Here is a 19,669-nt window from a genome sequence, read left to right as displayed (position 1 = left end):
CCGAAAGAGGGAGGCGCTTCAGCAGGGAGAAGCCGTGGAGGCGGTAGCAGCGGCATCCCGAGGGTGAGACGTGGCACTGCCACATCATCCTGGACCAGCAGGGCCAGGGGCACTGGCAGCAGGAGAGGGGCGACAGTGTTCCGAGGAAGGGGCCGAGGGAGAGATACCCCCCCGGGGCTCAGATGAGGGCACCTGCTTCTCCTACAGCTACTCAAACGGCAGAAATCCACCCACTGGAATTAATCCAGGGGCAATCAAAGACAGAAGGCGCACTGGCTGAAGGCGGCTAAGTCACGTTACAGAGGTGAGGAAGGTGAAGAAAGAGGCTTGAGCTGGGCTACCAGTCCACCCCGACCTCCATTAGACCAACAAAATGCAACATCATTCACGCAGCCTGCTGTGGTGAGTCTCAGTACCTGTGTCCATTCAGGACTTTGGTTCAAGGAAGCAGTTCAGGCTCCAACTCACTGAGTAGTCCAATGATTGGAAGAAGGTCTCAGGTTGCCCACGCAGAGAACTTAAGAGCTGTCCTTGTCAGCATAAATGCAAAAACCTGGTTATCTTCTCCTCCCAGAGCCTTCTGGAGGAGGTGACGATGGAGAGGGTGTCTGGCCCAGCTCCCCCCTCAACCAATTGTAGCAGGGAATCCACCAGGGGTCACGGGGTCACACGTGCTGAAAAGAGGGCACCCACATCTGCCGGAGATGGCAACGCCGACAGCCACGGCCTGGTGGCCCCTTATCCCGGCCCGGTGGCCCCTTATCACGGCCCTCTCAAGCCCTCACCATCAAGCCACTAATGCCACACGGAGAGCAAGGTGAGCGAGGTGTCACAGGAAGCAGGATGTATGTTGGAAGCCAAGGAGCGTAAGGCATTGATAGTGGTTATAATTAGAGCAGCCTCACTACCTGCATAGTTAATATGATAATTATAACGGCTCCCCAGAGCTCTGGAGTAACTGCCCTCTTTACAGCAGCCTTTTTAACGGGGTTCGCTCTGTGCCAGAACCCTTTCCTTGGTGCTCGGAGGCTGAAGCGGACGGTAATTTGATTTTCCCCCCCCCCCGTCACGCGTTGCGCCGCATGTCCTCTTGCCGTTTCGGGTTATTCCACAACTCCCTTACCGGGATCGCAGTCGACTCTGTAGCGGGGAGAGTCGGGGGAACGTCCGGATTGAGTTTCAGACGGGGTAGGGTGCGAGCCAATGAGGAGAGCCTCGCGCAAGAGCAGGTCCTCGCCGATGTCGGGGAAACGAAATGCCGGCTGACCCCCGCCGGTCCTGCGCTTTCCTCCTGGCTGCAAGGTGAGCAGATTCTCCATGCATGCAGGAACGCCGGGTCGCTTCTACATGCACTCGCTGCACGCGGCCCGCCGACATGTCATCTCTGGAGTCTGCTGTCCCCCCCCCCTCCCCGACACCACCGTCCCACGGGGATGAGACGCCGTGTCCTCCGGTCTCCCCCGGGAGGCCTCCTGCGCGGGTCTCCGGATGCAGCCCGGTCTCTGCTACTCTCCCGCTCCTGTCTGCTGTCCTGGAGCGCAGTAGCTTATCTATCACGGAAGCAGCTGTCCTTGCGTCGTCCCGAACGGTCAGTCCCGCTGCCGGCAAACTCAGCTCCCCCTTCCCTCCCTCTCTCTCTTTTTCTCTCTCCCTCGCTTACTCACTCACTGCAGGGCTGCTGTTCATTGTCTAAAAGAGCAAGCTCTCGCTCTCTCCAGCAAAAGACCCGTGTCCCTCCCCCTCCTCCCCCCGTGTCCCTCCCCACTACCCTCTGCATTGATCAGGGAGAGATACTCTCGCTTGTGAGCCTGACTGAGTCCCTGAATGGGATGATGCCAAATTAACCAGCAGAAGGGGAAAGGAGGCCTGTTTGGGGGGGTGGGGGGGGGGTATACTTGATGTTACGATATACTTACATGCTGCTTATGAATGTTATATGAATGCATTATTATAAAGGTGCACTGACATCAAGGCATTTTGATGGGGCACTGAATGTTTTATGAATACGTTATAAAGGCATTATTACGGTGCACTGAATGTTCTATGAATGCATTATAAAGGCATTATGAAGGCACAATTAATGTAAAGCACTACCTTGTATTTTATAAGGTCTACCCCATGTAATTCAGGGGCACATTCTTCTCCACGACTGCTGTTGGGCCTGTGATCGGCCACCCTAAGTAGGCAGACCTTCACGTCGGCGTCTAATTCGCATTCTGCTCATCGCAGCATGAATCCAGGGCACTGTCAGGGCACAGCCTGCATGTGCTATGAGCTCGACATGAGTACCACGGGGGGGGGGGGGGCTCAGCCACTCCCACAGCTCTCGGGAGACAATACTGGCCCCCTTCCTGTGCGAGGTGGACTCAGGAGGGGTGCTGGTCAACACAGCAGGTTCTGTCACAGGGCGGCGGGACTGTGCATTAACTTTTTAAGTGGGGGGGTCGGCAGAAGGAGGAGAGAGAACTGCAGGAGCTAGAGAGACAGAGAAGGAGGGATGATAGAAGGACAGATGCTTCATACATATATACTTTATTTACCTAAGTGGGAGATTCTGGGGGAATAAATGCAGACTGCAAGCATTAAAAAAAGCAAAGCGATTCATCCAGCTGCTGCTACAGGCAGCCGCTCTAGACAGCGTGGAAGCAGACACAGCTGCAAGGCATGGAAATGAAGCAAAACATAAATATATTACATGCTCTGTATATTGCATATGTACGTATCTATTATTATACATTAAAAACAGCCCGAAGAACAGGGGGGAAGAATAAGGGAGAAGGAAAGAGGTAAAAGAAAGGTTGGGTAATAGCGCTGGGAGGACAGAAGGGGGCGTGTGCGACAGGGGCATGCCTATTCTCATCAGGCCTGGAGGTACGCCTGGGACACCCACATCACACGGAAAAGTGGCACCCAATTACAGCGGGGCGGGACTCAGCACCCCGGGAGGGGAGCTGGGTCACTTCACCAGCTGTTTAACTGGGTCAAGGTGCCTCGCTGCTGCCGGCGACTACGGGGGGAGCAGGGGCGGAGCCAGGTCTGAATCGGGGCCGCCGGTGGGAGGTGCAGGGCTTGCCAACCAAGCACAACCAGTCAAACTGGTTTTATGGGCCACAAGCTCAGGTCCTGGCTCTGAGTAAGGCGTATCACTTCACATGTGAGTGGATGCAACGCTTCACGCAAAAGTGAGTCATCCAGTGGAAGCTTCCGGGCACCTGTTCTGTGTCTGACATTTGCAAACCAAAGAGTGCCCTGAGAGGTCATACCCTGAGAGCTTTTTAAATTGCCCAGGCTTGTAATACAGCGGCACCATGAATCAAAAGGAGATTTCTTATAAAAGAACTATATGATGTTGGAAGCAGTGCTCAGCTGTAGACTGATACTGTGAGGTTCTGTAAGATAGACTGTGAGATTTTCAGACTCTGTGGCTATGAGACTCGTATTCTGTCAGACTGTAACTGTGACACTGAGAAACGGAGAAGGTGAGATCATGTGACTGACACTGCAACCATACAAAACTGCAAGACTGAGACTGTGAGACTGTAAGACTGAGACTGAAACGTTAAGACTTTGATGACGCTAAGACCATGAGATTGTGATACTGGGGAATGCAAAAGCGGTTTACAGACTGAGATGCTGAGGCAGAGGGATCCAGTGCAGCATGCATGGTCAAGGGCATCTCACAGGGGTATCTTTACAGGGAAGAATCTCACAATCGCTGCATGATCTTCACCTCTGGTTCACAGACTAAATAAGAACAACACGCTTTCTCATCATTATTGCTTGGCCATTCCAAATGAAAATTTTTCATACCTCTTAAGGTAAACATAAATTCTATCAGCTGACTGTGCTACTAACATTTACTGCTATACTATACTTTATATGTAATGCAAAAAGGAAAATCAATCACTACTATGTCCAAAAGGAGGTTCATTCAAGACATTCAACCCCGAGCAAGCAGCGAACTGAAGAACCGGAAAAGGATGCCTGCATGTTCAAAGCTACACCTGCAGAATGCAGAAAGTCAAGAGCCTCCACAGCCTCATTATCACTAGGGTCTTGGACCACACCGGCAGTAGGGGGCAGTAGCGAGAGGCCAGCAAAGTTGCAGACAGAGAGCAGGCAGATGTACAGTAACAGTGGGGGTTACCCCTCAGTGGAGTGTGGTCTTCTACATAAGCAATCAAAGACCTAAAAATATGCCCAATTAGTGCAATGGATTACTGGCTTATTGATTTAATTTAATTCCTACGATCAAGTACCAGCTGAAAAATTCAAGAGCTGAGGGCCGAAAAACTGAGGAAGGAGCGTGAATATTTCCCAGCAGTACATCAAAGCCTGAGCATAAACAAGACATAAATACGTGACGTCAAACTGAATGATTCAGCACAATTTCAGCAAGATCAATAATTTAAACTTGATAGACTGTCAGGTAAAGTAAAAATAATGACTGTTCCTTGTACGCTGCACACTACAAAAAATTGGTAGTTTTCAGAACTGCATTCACGATGAACCTGATGACAGGAAGGTAACCCAATGAAAACAAGACTACAGGAAATTGCACCAATGAACCAAAGCATTGTGACCACACCCATGTGACGCGAACAATGTTGGTGTATATCAAGGTCTGGAATATATTAGACAGTAATCTAACATTATGTACCCTCAGTCGACATGTTGAATGCTGCAAAAATGGGAAGGGGTAAAAATCTGAGTGACTGGGGCCCAAATCATTATGGCTAGAGAACTGGGTCAGAACATCTCTAATAACGGCAAGGCTTGTGGGGTGATTGTGGTCAACCGTGGTGAGCACCCACTGGTAGTGATCAGGGGAGGGCAAAACCACAAAGCCACATCAATGTGGGATGTGAACGACGGCTATGCCCTCTGGCAGAAACCAACAGAAGGGCTAATCTGATCACCTGCTGAATATAGAGCTATGTGGCCGCAGACCAGTCAGAGTGCCGATGTTAACCCCTGTCCACTATCGAAAGCTCCTACGATGGTAATACAAGTGACGGGACGGGACTGGAAGAAAGTCACATGGGTGAATCTTGTTTTGTTGTATCATGTGTATCATGTTAGACCAACAAGTCCAATCCACAGTTAAGTAACCCCATATGCCGCAGGGTTTCACACACTGCGTGTTGTCTTGTCACATTATTCCCATGATGATCATCAAAATTATCTTCCATTTGTACCCTTCTGTTGGTTTGTACCAGACGGGATACCCTTCAGTCACATCTCACTTCGATCAGTCTCGGTGCCCAACACCCTGTTGGTGGTTCGTGGTTTTTTCCTCCTCAAACCGCTGTTGCTGGGTACTCTCCATGGCTGACCGTTAACACCCAACAAGTCTTGTTGTTTCAGAGACTGTTTGAGTTAAGACTGACACAGTCTTTTCTTTATAACAAATTAGTTCTTGTCAAAATCACTCAGATTTTTATCCCTGCCCATTTCTTCAAAATGCATTCAACAAGTCGACTATGAGTACCAAATGCTAGCTTACCATCTATTACAGCCCAGGTCTGAACACGCACTGTTTTTATGAGATAGTCAACATTATTCACTTCACCTGTGGGTGGTCGTAATGTTTTGGCATGCTGATGTATACTCTTTTGTTAATCTACCCATTCCTAGTCAGCTAAATGGATAGAATGTTCCCTTTGCCTATTCTAAAACAAAATAAAATACACATTACAGATAAATGCAAATCTACACTTTCTCATATCCAGCACATAAAAAATATTTTAATATCAAGTGTGTCAGCTAGAGTCAGACAGTCAAAGAAAAGTAATGGGTTGATTTAAATGAAGGTGAAAACTGACTGGAATTACTACAGTACAAAAATATGCCCAATGTGGGGAATAAGAAGGTACCACTGAGACCTAAAATACACGAATTAGCTAAATTGATTTACCTACCATAGCGGGGATTTGGTCATTTTTTGCATGATTATCATAAATCACCTGATCTTTCATATTGTGACATTCCAGGAGTTACTGGGACATCTGTTATCGTCCAGAGGTGTAGATATTTCTGGGAGTGTTTGTGGTGGAATATGATGGAATATGACTCACCCTGCAGTGTTCCCTCTGTGTGCGCAAGAGAGAAAAGTATATATATATATATATATATATATATATATATATATATATATATATATATATATATAATATATATATATATAAAGGTAATGGAGGGAAGCCCTCCCTGATGAATGATTGTGTTGTGTGTGTGTGTGTGGGGGGGGGAGTGTGCATCTGGTCATGTATATATTACATTGTGGGGACCAAATGTCTCCACGATGTGACAAAAACCTGTTATTTTTACATTGTGGGGACCACCTTTTCAGTCCCTACAAGGGAAATTTTATAAAAATCTGAGACTGCAATCAAAAACTAAAAGTGACAAAGTTTTGTATTTTGTTTAGTTACTTATGGTTAAGGTTAGTGTTGGGTAGGGGTTACATAGGGGTTAAGGGTGTCATTGTTGGGATTAGGGTTGTTCCCATAGAAATGAATGGGCTGTCCCCACAAAGATATGAATACAAGCATGTGTGTGTATATCTCTCTCTCTCTCTCTTTCTCTCTCTGTCTGTCTGTCTGTGTGTGTGTGTGTGTGTGTGTGTGTGTGAGAGAGAGAGAGAGAAACACCAAACCAACATACCGGCAGTGGTGGGTGACACCTCCCTGGAGAATTCGATTCCAGCACCAATCAGGTCCATGATCTTGTCAATCTAAGGAGGTAAAGCAGAAGGTCATGGAAGATGATAAACATGAAATTCCTCAAGGTCTGTAGACTTCAGCCTCTCTCTGCTCTTAAGTGCTGGACCTGGCACAAATTCTCTGTCAACTGTGAGTTTTGGTGGATACAGGTTGTCAAGGTTACCGACAGGTAGAATGTTGACCATTTCTGTACATTCAAATTCTTACTTCGCTACAGCATAATGTTTACCGCTGAGAGTAAAGTTGCTTTGCTAAACACCACAGTAGTGAGAACCTACAACAAGTCCCATTTATGCTCTATTTTAATCAAAAATTAAAAAGAAAACTTGACTGAAACTGTTTCTCACATAATACTGCTGAAAATATTTCAGCAAATGCACACAGAGAAGGATTAGAGGGCTTCTGCATGTTGTTTACATACCAATTGCTCCCGGAATTCTGACTACCGGAAGCTGACTGCCAATGATTGTAGAGCACAATAGCACTATGAAGCAAACATCAGCACATCCTCACGGAAGCTCTGGGGTGACTCACCTGACACACGAAGGCGGAAACAAGAAGCCCGTTCCGGGAAAACTTAATAAAATAACACTGCCGACTTGTGGGCGATCTGCAGCTACTTGCCAATGCTAATTCAGGATGATTCAGGCAGGATTGACCCTTAATGTCGATGTGAAGTTGAAATATCCCCTATTCCAATACACGGGGACATACATTAATCTGTTTGTTTTGATTCATGCAGAAAATCATCATAACATCTTGGCTATTAGGCGCATCGTAACCCTGGGGCCTGGCATCTGATTTATTACACGGCGAATGAACCGACAGCACTTTCGTTTGGAGCGTGCCAATACGGAACGCCGCTTGGCGCCACAATGTCAAGATGGGGCACGCTGGGCTGTGATCCACAAAACGGCCTACAAACACAGCGAACTTTATTTTTAAACTGAACTCAAAGCAACTTGAAACAAACAGGACCAAGAGGCATCTAAACGAAGGCTGGTAAATAATACTCAAACTCACAAAGATTTAAACTCAACACAAGGAAATGCAGAGGAAAACACATGGACTTAGAATGGGGTCTTCAGCGGGGGTAACGTCTAACGGAAACACAGGCAAGTAGAGGCGGGTAACACTTAGATGCTTAGATGCAATAAGCAACAGAGGAATAAGGCAAGGGCAGGCATATTTCCGCCAAGAAGAAGGTGATCAACAAGGTGCAGGTGTGGATCATTAACACTTAACTCAAACACTATGGATTAGGAGCTACAAAAAACAGGCGAGGGTCATAAACAAGCACTAAGGACTCAACCACTAGGAGGTACTTGGAAGACAGTGGAAATTGGACATGACTATAAAACTAGACACAAGCAGGACTAACCAAGAACAAAGATACCAAAGCAGAGATCAGTACTGAAATACATGAACACGAGAAGATAATTAACATGAGGGAAACAAAACCAAATGTCAACCCATGATAGTGGAGATTCACAGCCACATGCACAGCCCATTCAGCCATGGAGCAGCCGGAGACACCTGGCAAAACACACCTGTGAAAGGTACAAAGCCTAAAGGAACTCAGGGAAGAAGGAGATGGCCAGCAGCAGCTGCTGGGCAAACAGGGAAACAGTGAACAGAAGAGGACAAGGCAGGGAGTGATCCTGCCAGACGGACTCTGATTAAAAACCCGAAAGCGCTGTCGGAGCAACGACTCATCCAAGGTCTGTGAATATTGGTGTCATAATCAGAGGGGTTTCTGTTTTCCAAAATGACAGAGGCAGAAGAGGCCAGTGAAGATCTGGAATACATAAATCCTGTAGTTGAGTTTGGGACAAGGATGAAACACAGCTTGCCTGGGGACAGGGCAGGCATGGGGGGGCTGGGGGTGCTCCTTTATTTTATGCTTGATGGAGGGGCGAGTCCTTCTTCTCACTAACCCACCCCAAAGTGCATCAAATTCTGTAGCTCAATAGCCTTGAACTTAGCTAAAGAAGAGATTAACCCCTCCCATCCATCTGCATGTGATGTCACTCTCCAGGATCTCATCGGCCATTTAGAGTCTCATTGGATTTTCTCGGACGGGGTCGGAGAGAACTCTCTGGCCAGGTACCTGGGATGCATCCAGTTTGCAGCGCTGCCAGCGAGGTGGACAAGGGGGGGGGGGCAGAATACTAATCAGCAGAGTCAGCAATGCAGCCGCCCGGCTGATCAAATGATGCTGGCTGGCTGCCAGATGCAGGGCGTTTCGCTTGGATGCCCAGGGATAATCCACTTCCTTCTGAGGTCATACTGCATTAAAACCTGGACTCTGCTGCCTTATATTAACCAGCTTCATTTGACAATGACAATAATCAGCTTCAATCTGTAACCTAAGCAAAACCAAGGTCATTTTGTGATCCAAATCCTCTTAATTCTGATGTGCTTCACTGTTAAATTTAGTTCAGCTTCATTCTGCTGCCACATAATAGTCAGCTTCATTATGTATATTAGCCACGGTCAGCTTCATTCTGCTACAACACGAGTCACCTTCATTATGTAACTCAACCACAGTCAGCTTCATTATATGAATCAACAACAATCCACTTCATTCTGCTACAGCATAACAGTCTGCTTCATCATGTAATTCAACCACAGTCAGCTTCATTGAATGAATCAACCACAGTCAGTCACAGTCACAATCAACCTTCATTATGCAGTCACTAATCAAACTGCAGAAATCAGGAACACTGCATGAATCAAACACACTTTAGTGACTGAACACACTACAGTAAATCAGAGATGCGGTATGGATCAAACACACTGCACTGACTAAACACACTGCAAAAATAAGAGACGCCACATGGATCGAAGACACTGCAGTGACTAAACACACTGCAGAAAACAGAGATGCTGCATGGATCAAACACTCTGCAGTGAGACGCTACAGAGACGAAATGCACGTCAAAGCTCTCCTGGAGTACTGCATAACCCCCAGCAGTGACCTCATGCATCCCGCTGACTATATTAACCCGATTACACTGACAGCCAAAGGCCTGATTTCTTTACATCACTGAATGAGATTGACTGCTTGTCCTCATGCATCAGCAAACACACCAGCCTCCAAGCAGACGGCACAGCGCTAAATTACCATTTTCAGCATCACTCTGTATCTACAGGGGACCACCTGGGCCACGGCGTCCTATGAGAAGTGTGTAGAGTTCTGAGGCTCGTCTGAATGTGGAATTTCAATAAGGCGAATGCTGGTGCATAAAAGAGAATAATGTAAATTAAAACCTCCAGGGACGGTACTGGAATGTCAATGTATGGTGACCAGGATCTACATATTTTCTAAGAACATAATAGCTTTGACCCGCGCTAGTTTTTCAAGGTTCTTCATAATGAGATCTTTGAAATACAAGAATGTTTAAATAGGAGTCAAACTGCGGCAAGTTTCAAAGAGATTGGGGGGGGGGGAGATAACCTCCATAATGTTAATTCTCTAGATAAAGCACACCATGTCACCAACATGTTTGTGTGTGACTTGAACACAGGTGGATTCTTAATCACCTATCGATCTTCCAACCACTCATCATGGTCGGGTGCACTTTTCCAGACAGCCTATCCAGACAGTATAGGACACAAGGATGGGTTCCACCTCAGACAAGAGGGCCGCCCCTCTCAGGGCACACAAATACAAACTGGGCAATTCAAAGTCAGCTTGACTGCATGTCTTTAGTCTACTGGAGGACACTGTCTCGACACAGGGAGAACATGCAAACCTCACACAGAGGAGAGGTGCCATTCGAACCTGCAACCCTGGAGGGGTGAGGTGACAGCTACTGAGCCACTCAGACTTGGCAGAGTACTAAAATAGTGACTCAAACAACACAAGTGTTTCATCTGCTGGGATTTGACAGAGAGGAACCCATCCTACTGAAACAAAGATCCATTTGCCATATAAGGCCCTAGACGAGGCTGTGTCAGAACATAATAAGGTTTTGCTGAGGAAATTGGTCCATTTCTTGGAGGGACAACAAGAACAGGAAGTGCTGCACAGATGCAGTCAGCACATCAGTGGAGAGAATGCAGCCAGGGCTCTGACAGCGACCTTCGTGTAGGCAGCAGGATCACTGGGACCCAGACTGGTGCAGTGAAGTCACAGTTCATGTGACGCTTTACTATCCCTGCTAAAGGTAGCGTACCAGGCACAGTGATTCACACACCAGCCCGAGGAGGCTGAAGTCTTGGGTTTTTCCACAATTCAGCAGTAAAAATGACGTTTTAGCTAAGATAACGACATCTTGCTGTGTGGTCAGTTGTCACAGTGGACCCGTGCTCCAGTCTGTTTGGGAGCCGAGAGCTCTCTTCCCCCATTCTTCTGCCTTCCACTTTATGTGCCACCCCCCTCAACACACCCCCCCCACACACACACACATACACACCTTCCGCAGGTCATTTATCGTCGTTTGCGAGCTGGTGCAAGCAGGTCCATTACTTGGGTTGTTTGGGGGGGGGGGTGTTGGGGGGGGCTATATTTGCAAGTCATGAGGCAGCTTTGTTCTGCAGTACAATGCAGTCCATTGTGCTTGTGAGTGTGTGTGCATGTACTGTATGTGGGAGTCAGATACACATTACATTGTGGGGACCTGTAATTTCGACATTATGGGGACCATTTTTTTGTTTGCTTACAGTACTTATGGTTACGGTTAAGGCTGGGTAGGGGTTAAGGTTGTCATTTTGGGATTAGGGTTTTGCCCATAGATATTAATGGACAGTCCCCACAAAGTTATGAGTACAGGTCTATGTGTTTGTGTGTGTCTGTGTGAGAGAGAATGCAGCAAGCTCTAACAGCCAATCAGATGTGACTTCCCTGTCTAAGAACCTCCCACAAACACAGAGGGGCCTAGGCATGCACTTGTGACCTTGGAGATAGGCTAGTGGCCTACGACGAGTACAGAGTGTCCTCCTACAGCATGGCACAGATGTAGGGACGGATTATGGGTTGTGTGGGCCCCTGGGCAAAACGTTCGCGAGGGCCCCCCCACCAGCACCACCACCACAACCACCACAATTCAAGGGCCCTTGGCAGCCAAACGCCCTCCCTCCATGTTTCCATCAGAGGCCCTAAAGGGTCAGGGGCCCTTGTAGGCAGAGGATCAAAGAATGTAGGCCCTCTAAAATAGACAAATGAAAATACATTGTTGATAAGTGTTGCAAATTGTTTTGGGCTAGGGGCCCCATGGGCCCCCTGCACCCCAAGGGCCCCTGGGCAGCGGCCCCGCTGGCCCGGTCCGTAATCCGTCCCAGCACAGATGGAAGCCATGACAGGAGACACTGTGAGGGATGGATGGGTGGATGAACAGACCTCAGACATCTGAGAATGGAGGCCTAGGGGACAACAAAAATGCCCTGTGACACTCCCTCCATCAGCAGAGATGACAAGGCACAGGTGAAGGAGTCTGCGCGTCCCCAGAACTGGCCCCTGGTCCAGACAGCCCAAACCATCCGCCAATATAACAGTGTGTTAAATTATGTGCTTCTTCACTGTACAGATGCATACATCTGCAACAAAAACAGAACAGTGAATGATTCCTGGCATCCTACCCAAAAATGGAGCGGAACAGAATGATGATTATGTTACGCATCGCCAAGCCTGATATGGGATTGCTGAGAAAGATCTACGAAAGAAATTACACAGTTATACAATTATAAATACATTTGTTCTATTTTTTAACGGATGGTATCTCCAAGGACGATGCACGAAGGAAAATAAACTAATTTAAAAGGCCCTGGTGTTCCAAAGCAACTGTACTCCCAGCGTCTCCCAAGACCTGCAGTTAGCAAAACCAATCAGCACTGCTAGTAGTTAACCTGCTGAGGCTGTGTGTGCTGGCAGGGAAAGGCAACACTGCACCGAACTCTGCACACCCTGCACTGCAGGGCACATGTTCTCTTTAGACAACTTTTTGCAAAAAAATAAAATAAAAGCTGTATCTTGCTAAATAAGTTGAAGACAATCTGTCCTAAGTATACAGGCACTTACAGAAATTATCTAAAGTGGCTGTGATTTTATTTCCACATTTAGAGGGAAACGATGATGTGTTTCATAAAATCTGCCTAGTTGAGGGCTGGCACACCCTGTGCTTGGCTCTGTTTGGCTTTGTTTGGCTTTCAAACACTGTGGCCTTACAAGACTAGGGTTAAACAGACTGATATATGCAGCTACCTTCCTGAAGGCCAATAACCAGCAGGTGCCAAGGAATACAGGGCAGTGCGTCTGGTGGCCGCAGTATATTGGAACATAGCTGAAATGATTTGAGGCTATTCTCAATTTTGCCTTCAGCATTCTGTAAACACAGTCCATTCTCAGTGAATGCATTTAACATTCTGTAAGCACAGTTCATTCACTGTTATGCCTTCAGCATTCTGTAAACACAGTCCATTCTCAGTGAATGCATTTAACATTCTGTAAGCACAGTTCATTCACTGTTATGCCTTCAGCATTCTGTAAACACAGTCCATTCTCTGTGAATGCTTTCAGCGTTCTCAGAGAACATAGTTCATTCTCTATTATGCCTTCAGCATTCTGTCAACACAGTCCATTCTCTGTGAATGCTTTGAGTATTCTGTAAACCCAGTCCACTCTCTGTAATGCCCTCACCCTTCTATACACACAACCCAATCTCTGGGAATGCATTCAGCATTCTGAAAACACAGTCCATCCTCTGTGAATGCATTCAGCATTCTATAAACCCTGTCCATCCTCTGTGAATGCATTCAGCATTCTGCAAACACAATCCATTCTTTGTTATGCCTTCACACTTCTGTAAACACAGTCCATTTTCTGTGAATGCATTCAACATTGCAGGCTGTCTCTGAATAAGTTTGGTGCTCTGTAAAAGGTCTGTCTTTGACCATGTTCAGCATTCTCTAAACACAATCCGGCATCGGAACACATTCATCACTCTTTAAACACAGTCCACTACCTGTTAGCCTGTTTGGCATTCTGTACACACAGTACATTCTCTGGTATGATGTCAGCATTCTGTAAACACAATCCACTGTTTTTGAATGTGTTCAGAATTTTGGAAACTTGTATTATTGTCTTCAAACATGTTTGGTGCTCTCTAAACACAGTCTAGTCTGCTATCTGTAAGTGTGTTTGGAGATCTGTAAACATAGCCCATACTCTGCAAACACAGCCTGCTGAATCTGAACACAGTCATCTTTCCATAAACTGTGTCTGAACATTTTTGCTGTTTTGTAAAGGCAGTCGGTTCTCTGTGAATGCTTTCTGTGTTCTGTAAACACAGTTGGTTCTCTGTGAACCGATTCAGTGTTCTGTATGTCAAACAGGGAAGACGTAGGTGATACAAAAGCAAGTCCATGTTGGCCCATAAGGCTTATCAGATCGCTGTCGTAGACTGTTACAGTAACTTGCCCATTCTGCAGCTGCACACAAAATCTGAAAAGTGACCTCATCTGAATCCCCAGACGAGTAGAGAACGGACAAGCTAAATTACCTATGAATTTTAATGCAAGCTGACTGTGTTCAGAAAACGAGCCGTAGACAATATGTAAATTAATCTCTGATTTACCCAGAAGGCCAGACAGAGAGTTTCTCATGCAGAAAGTGTGTGTTCAAATTAGGTATTCGTGATAAGAGCCTTGTGAAAGGTCATCGACATCAGTAAACAGAGAGGGCAACAGCTTGATTTCAGCTATGTGGTTTTCAAGATAAGTCAGTCTTAATTCAGGTAATTTAACATTTAACATCCATCTACTATAACCACTTTTCCACTGAAGGGTAGTAATGAGGCTAAAGTCTTTACTACGAAGCACAGAAAATGAGGCAGCAGACCCCCTGGATACCAGAAACCACAGAAAATGAGGCAGCAGACCCCCTGGATACCAGAAACCACAGAAAATGAGGCAGTAGACCCCCTGGATACCAGAAACCACAGAAAATGAGGCAGCAGACCCCCTGGATACCAGAAACCACAGAAAATGAGGCAGCAGACCCCCTGGATACCAGAAACCACAGAAAATGAGGCAGTAGACCCCCTGGATACCAGAAACCACAGAAAATGAGGCAGCAGACCCCCTGGATACCAGAAACCACAGAAAATGAGGCAGCAGACCCCCTGGATACCAGAAACCACAGAAAACGAGGCAGCAGACCCCCTGGATACCAGAAACCACAGAAAACGAGGCAGCAGACCCCCTGGATAACAGAAACCACAGAAAATGAGGCAGCAGACCCCCTGGATAACAGAAACCACAGAAAATGAGGCAGCAGACCCCCTGGATACCAGAAACCACAGAAAATGAGGCAGCAGACCCCCTGGATACCAGAAACCACAGAAAATGAGGCAGTAGACCCCCTGGATACCAGAAACCACAGAAAATGAGGCAGCAGACCCCCTGGATACCAGAAACCACAGAAAATGAGGCAGCAGACCCCCTGGATACCAGAAACCACAGAAAATGAGGCAGTAGACCCCCTGGATACCAGAAACCACAGAAAATGAGGCAGCAGACCCCCTGGATACCAGAAACCACAGAAAATGAGGCAGCAGACCCCCTGGATACCAGAAACCACAGAAAACGAGGCAGCAGACCCCCTGGATACCAGAAACCACAGAAAACGAGGCAGCAGACCCCCTGGATACCAGAAACCACAGAAAATGAGGCAGCAGACCCCCTGGATAACAGAAACCACAGAAAATGAGGCAGCAGACCCCCTGGATACCAGAAACCACAGAAAACGAGGCAGCAGACCCCCTGGACAGGTTGTTACTCTTTGAAATTCACAAATTCACATGACCGCATGCATTTTAGCCTGGTAATTATGCTTATTCATAATTATATAGCATGTAGAAATTGAGCTGCACCTGTGTATTCTCTGCCCACATCAAATTTGTTTTACTCTTGACTCAACAGTGGAGGCATATTGTCCATTAAATGACACAAATAAATAAAAGAATGTAGGCTTCCATAGGGGGTGTTCTACCAATTGGAAAGGCTTTTATTTCTCAGTGACCCTATTCATCCTAGTGAACCTAATCAGAATTCATAGCTTTTCTATCAACAGTCCAATAAGTAATTAATCATCCACACTATTTCCACCTACACCTTCCACCCAAAACACTGCATTGTTAAAATATTGGTTAAAGCATCGCTATAGAGATGTACTTTATCATTTGAAAAAACAGTTCATTATGTGCCTTCAGGTTTGAAGAAGAAGAAGAAGAAGAAGAAGAAGAAGAGCCTCCGAACCAGGAAGTGCATTGAATATCTTAGAGATGGTCAATGGCTTTTTTAAAACCTCCGATATCTGCCAGTCTTACTCCATCTGGTCCGGCGTTTGATTGCTGGAAGCCCCCCCCCCCACCCTCACCCACCTTTTCAGCAAATTTTATGGCCAGTAACCACCCCCCCCCCCCCCCCCCCCCCACTTACACAAGTTTACCACCAGTACCATCTCGCGCACAAAAAGTTTTGTAAGCAGTTAGCAAACAAGCTAATGTTGACAACATTTCCTGCAACTTGTATATAATTCTCCGGTCCATAGAATTTTTGTGTGACATGGGCCAGTCGTCAAAAGGCCAGGAACTCCTCCTTACAGGGGATATACTTCACGGCTCAGACATGGTCCAGGTTGTTTATGTATAGGACTCAGAATAAGCAGATCCGTTAGGAGAGAGAGCAAGCCAAAAGCAAGGGTGTGTGTCTCCCCTGGGGAGGGCTTGGGGTTAATCTGAGAGGGGTAGGAGGGGGCTATTGAATCATACAGATCCCGGCGGTGCGGCACTGCCAAACAGGATGACCCTGAGAACAGGAAGCCCCACCCATCGGCACTGTATACACATAACCCCACCCCCAGTGTACATGATCCCGGCGGGGGGGGGGGGGCAGAACTGGGTCTGCTGCTAGACACAGCTACTGTTAGCCACCATTCATTATAGTGCTTATTACCCGAAGGTTGCTTGTTTGAATCCCTGTGCAGTTGTTAGTTTTGCCCAAGGAAATTAGCCTACACCCAACCTAGTCAATTATCCAGTTGTATAAATAGGTAAAGGCATGAGGTAAGCAATAAAATGGCATTGAGCCTATCCTTGAAAGCACAGGAATAAGTTCAGAAAGTTCCAGATGGAGGCCAATACATGGATCCTATTTAAAGACAGATGCAGTACATAGAATCCCAGGATCAGATAGTGCCTTCTCAGAAGCACTAAATCGCTGGCGCTCCTTCATTTCCTTTTCTTTGGGAATCGACATCACTTCCTGTTTGGCTGCTTTCAAACTCAAGGGACAGACGGTATGTCATAACAGTAAGCAGCCTGTCGAGTCAGAGGTGGAATAACCCAGAAATATGCTCATGGCTGCCCAGATACCTTAAGCACGAAGCACACAGACGAGCAGGGGAAAGAGAGAGAAGAAAATACAAATATGACATCATACATGTGAAAGGGCGCATGCTGGAATTCCAGGGGCGGGCTGTGTGTCATCAAGCACAGGATTACAGTTAGGAAATTTTTGGTTGACTCAACAGCTTCTTTTCTGCTTAGACAGTGAATGCATAGCCACCTGCATCTGATTACCGAAAAGATGAGTGTGTTTCCAAAGAAGTCAGCAATACTTAGTCTTTGCCACTAGGTACTCCTTGTTTCCTGTCAGAGTTTCCGGCTGTAAAAAGACTTCCACAACCATCTTTGAACTTTCCAGAGCTATGGGCACAACATATTCTTCTGAACAAGACGTGGGAAGTGTGTGGGGCGAGGGAGGGGGGGGATTTCCTTCCCAAAATCCAAACCTGTCCATAGCTCAGGACTTCACAGCTGACTAGCTAAAACTGCTGCAATGCGCAAGCCAAGATGAGCTTCACTTAGCAGCGTGAACGCTAAGATACGCTGCTTTCTAAGTGCCTTCACATCCAGATTCTCCTCTGTGGTCAAAATCCAAAGGGACACGTGAGCTGAAATGATGCTGAGGAGAAGCGAATTAGACTACGCCTGAAATGAGAAACCAGCCGCCGTGTGAACTCCAAGTGCACGGAGGAGAACCAGGTTAAACTCTGTGAATGGAAACCAGCCAGCGGGCAAACTCAAATACATTAGTTGCATACCTGAGGGACTCATCTACATCTCAGTGTTTCTGGGAAGGGGGGCACAGGAGATCAATAAGTGAGTAAGGTAAGATTATTTTTTAATTATTATTATCAAATCCCCCTGAATTTCCTGAGTTTACTCTCTTTCTCTAACACCCTCTTAATTACTGGCATCCCTGGATTTCCCGAGTTTACTCTCCTTCTCGAACACCCTCTTCCTTTCTGGCATCCTTCCTTTCATGTTTGTTCCTGTCTTTCTTTTTTGACTCTATCCTTTCTCAGCGGGTTCCTGCCAAACCAACTCTCTACATCCACCTTCCTTCTCCATCCCTCTCAAATGTAATGCCAGCGTTCCCCGCCCTTCTGCTCCCAGAGGGGCCGGAGCTCTCACCTCATCCCATTCTGAGGTGTAGGAGGGCGACCTCTCTAGCCGCTTCTCCCCAGGGTTGCAGGTGTACTCCTCCTCCTCGCTGGTGAGTGAGCTCAGCAAGTCTGAGTCCGACCTGGAGAAGCTACGGGAGAGCCTTGAGTCCCCCGATGACCTTGCCTTGCTGGTGGGTGCGGCCTCAGGTGAGTCCCAGGTCTGGGCCTTGGCCTGCATAGCCGTGGGGTAAATGGGTTTGAGGTCGCAGTCCGGCAGACTGTTTGACATGGTTAGTGTAATGGGCCCAGCCATGCCTCCCGGGGCAGCTGGGTACTGTGATCAGGGTCCCGCCTCCACGAGGATCCTCCGATAGACAGGCAAAACTCCACGCGGGTGTCAAGAAATCCACGGCACAATCCTGGCCTCCTGGTCCTGTCCGAGCTGGGTGTTATCTGGGAAAAGCAGGAAGAGAGGCAGCTGAATGAGGAGTGGGGGAGGAGGGGGAGGGGGCTGGACAGAAATCTCCCTACGGCACCAGTAAGACACCGCCCATGTGACAACTAACAAATCTTTCCTTGTTTTTTAGCAAGAGGCATAAGTTGCAAAATTTAATTCCACCCTTGAGTTGTACTTAATTGCCCTCCTTTTGGGGTCCACGATCTCCTCCCCCTCTATCTCACTCTCCCTCAGTCTCTCTCAAGTTGATCAACAGCCGTTAGTCCTGGACAGCTCGCGTGGCAGGGAAGATTTCCTTAATGGAAAGTGACTGCCCTCAAATGGGAAATCGTAGTGGAAAATAATAAAAAGCACAGCAGATACACACGAGTCGCTCGCTCTCTAAGGAATGTGCACTCACTCATACAGCCTGGCGCGCCCGCTGTCTGCTACAAACAATGGATGGATGCAACACGGTCTCTCACAGAGGGCATTCTGTTCTGTCAAGCCACTGTTTCGCCTCTTTGTACTTTGTCTTCTTCCTCGCTATCAGCATTTGTTGGCTGAGAAACTACATTCACCTCTCCACCTTTGAATGGCACCTAACCTGACTTCTGAGTAAATGTGTTCGCCAGTCCCTGACCGGACCCATGCCCAGCCCTTTTTCGTTACCAGGGGAAAATGTCCCGGGAATCCATTGGCAGGCAGAAAGGACCCACGTCTATGTGTGGTATGCAGCAAGGCACAAGTGACCCATTTGGGGAGGGATCTCATTGCAGTGGGGGGGGGGGGGGGGGCACGGACAGGGTCATCAGAGGGCACATGTTGGACAGTGCTGCTGATGGCTCTGAGATTATAGAGATGACTCTGAGATCTGAGATGCTTATCTTTGGTTCTTAAATAAAAACTGCCAACGAAGTCTGAAAAAAACAAGAGGAAGGTTTTAAAGAACTGCCCAACTATGATCATCAAAAACAAAGAACGTAGTGTTCACAGAGTAGTCTCTACATATATTTTTTAAATGCCTTTACACACATTTTTGGGAAACCAGTATAT

The 19,669-nt window shown here is 47.1% G+C and overlaps 1 protein-coding gene across 6 annotated transcripts in view; it reads right to left on the bottom strand.

The window, feature by feature from the left end:
- The window catches only part of LOC111858616 (ankyrin repeat and SAM domain-containing protein 1A-like), a 40,512-nt gene extending 21,375 nt beyond the window's left edge, over window positions 1-19,137 (bottom strand). The window contains exons 1-5 of one of the 6 annotated variants that reach the window (XM_023840541.2): window positions 19,035-19,137; window positions 18,206-18,630; window positions 6,667-6,736; window positions 6,337-6,355; window positions 6,078-6,097 (exon numbers count right to left, since the gene is read on the bottom strand). In XM_023840541.2, coding sequence (XP_023696309.1) covers window positions 6,078-6,097; window positions 6,337-6,355; window positions 6,667-6,736; window positions 18,206-18,490 — 394 coding nt within the window. In that variant the 5' untranslated portion in view covers window positions 18,491-18,630; window positions 19,035-19,137. Of the gene's footprint in view, window positions 1-416; window positions 1,436-6,077; window positions 6,098-6,336; window positions 6,356-6,666; window positions 6,737-18,205 lie in introns of those variants that run through there. The other 5 variants (XM_023840545.2, XM_023840546.2, XM_023840544.2 and 2 more) reach the window with 5 other exon arrangements.
- Between the last annotated feature and the right edge of the window lie 532 nt (window positions 19,138-19,669).

This window comes from Paramormyrops kingsleyae, chromosome 8 (genome assembly GCF_048594095.1).
Source record: "Paramormyrops kingsleyae isolate MSU_618 chromosome 8, PKINGS_0.4, whole genome shotgun sequence".
Lineage (NCBI taxonomy): Eukaryota > Metazoa > Chordata > Actinopteri > Osteoglossiformes > Mormyridae > Paramormyrops > Paramormyrops kingsleyae.
Note: the sequence above shows the minus strand (reverse complement) of the source record. Positions and strands in the feature narration are given on the sequence as shown.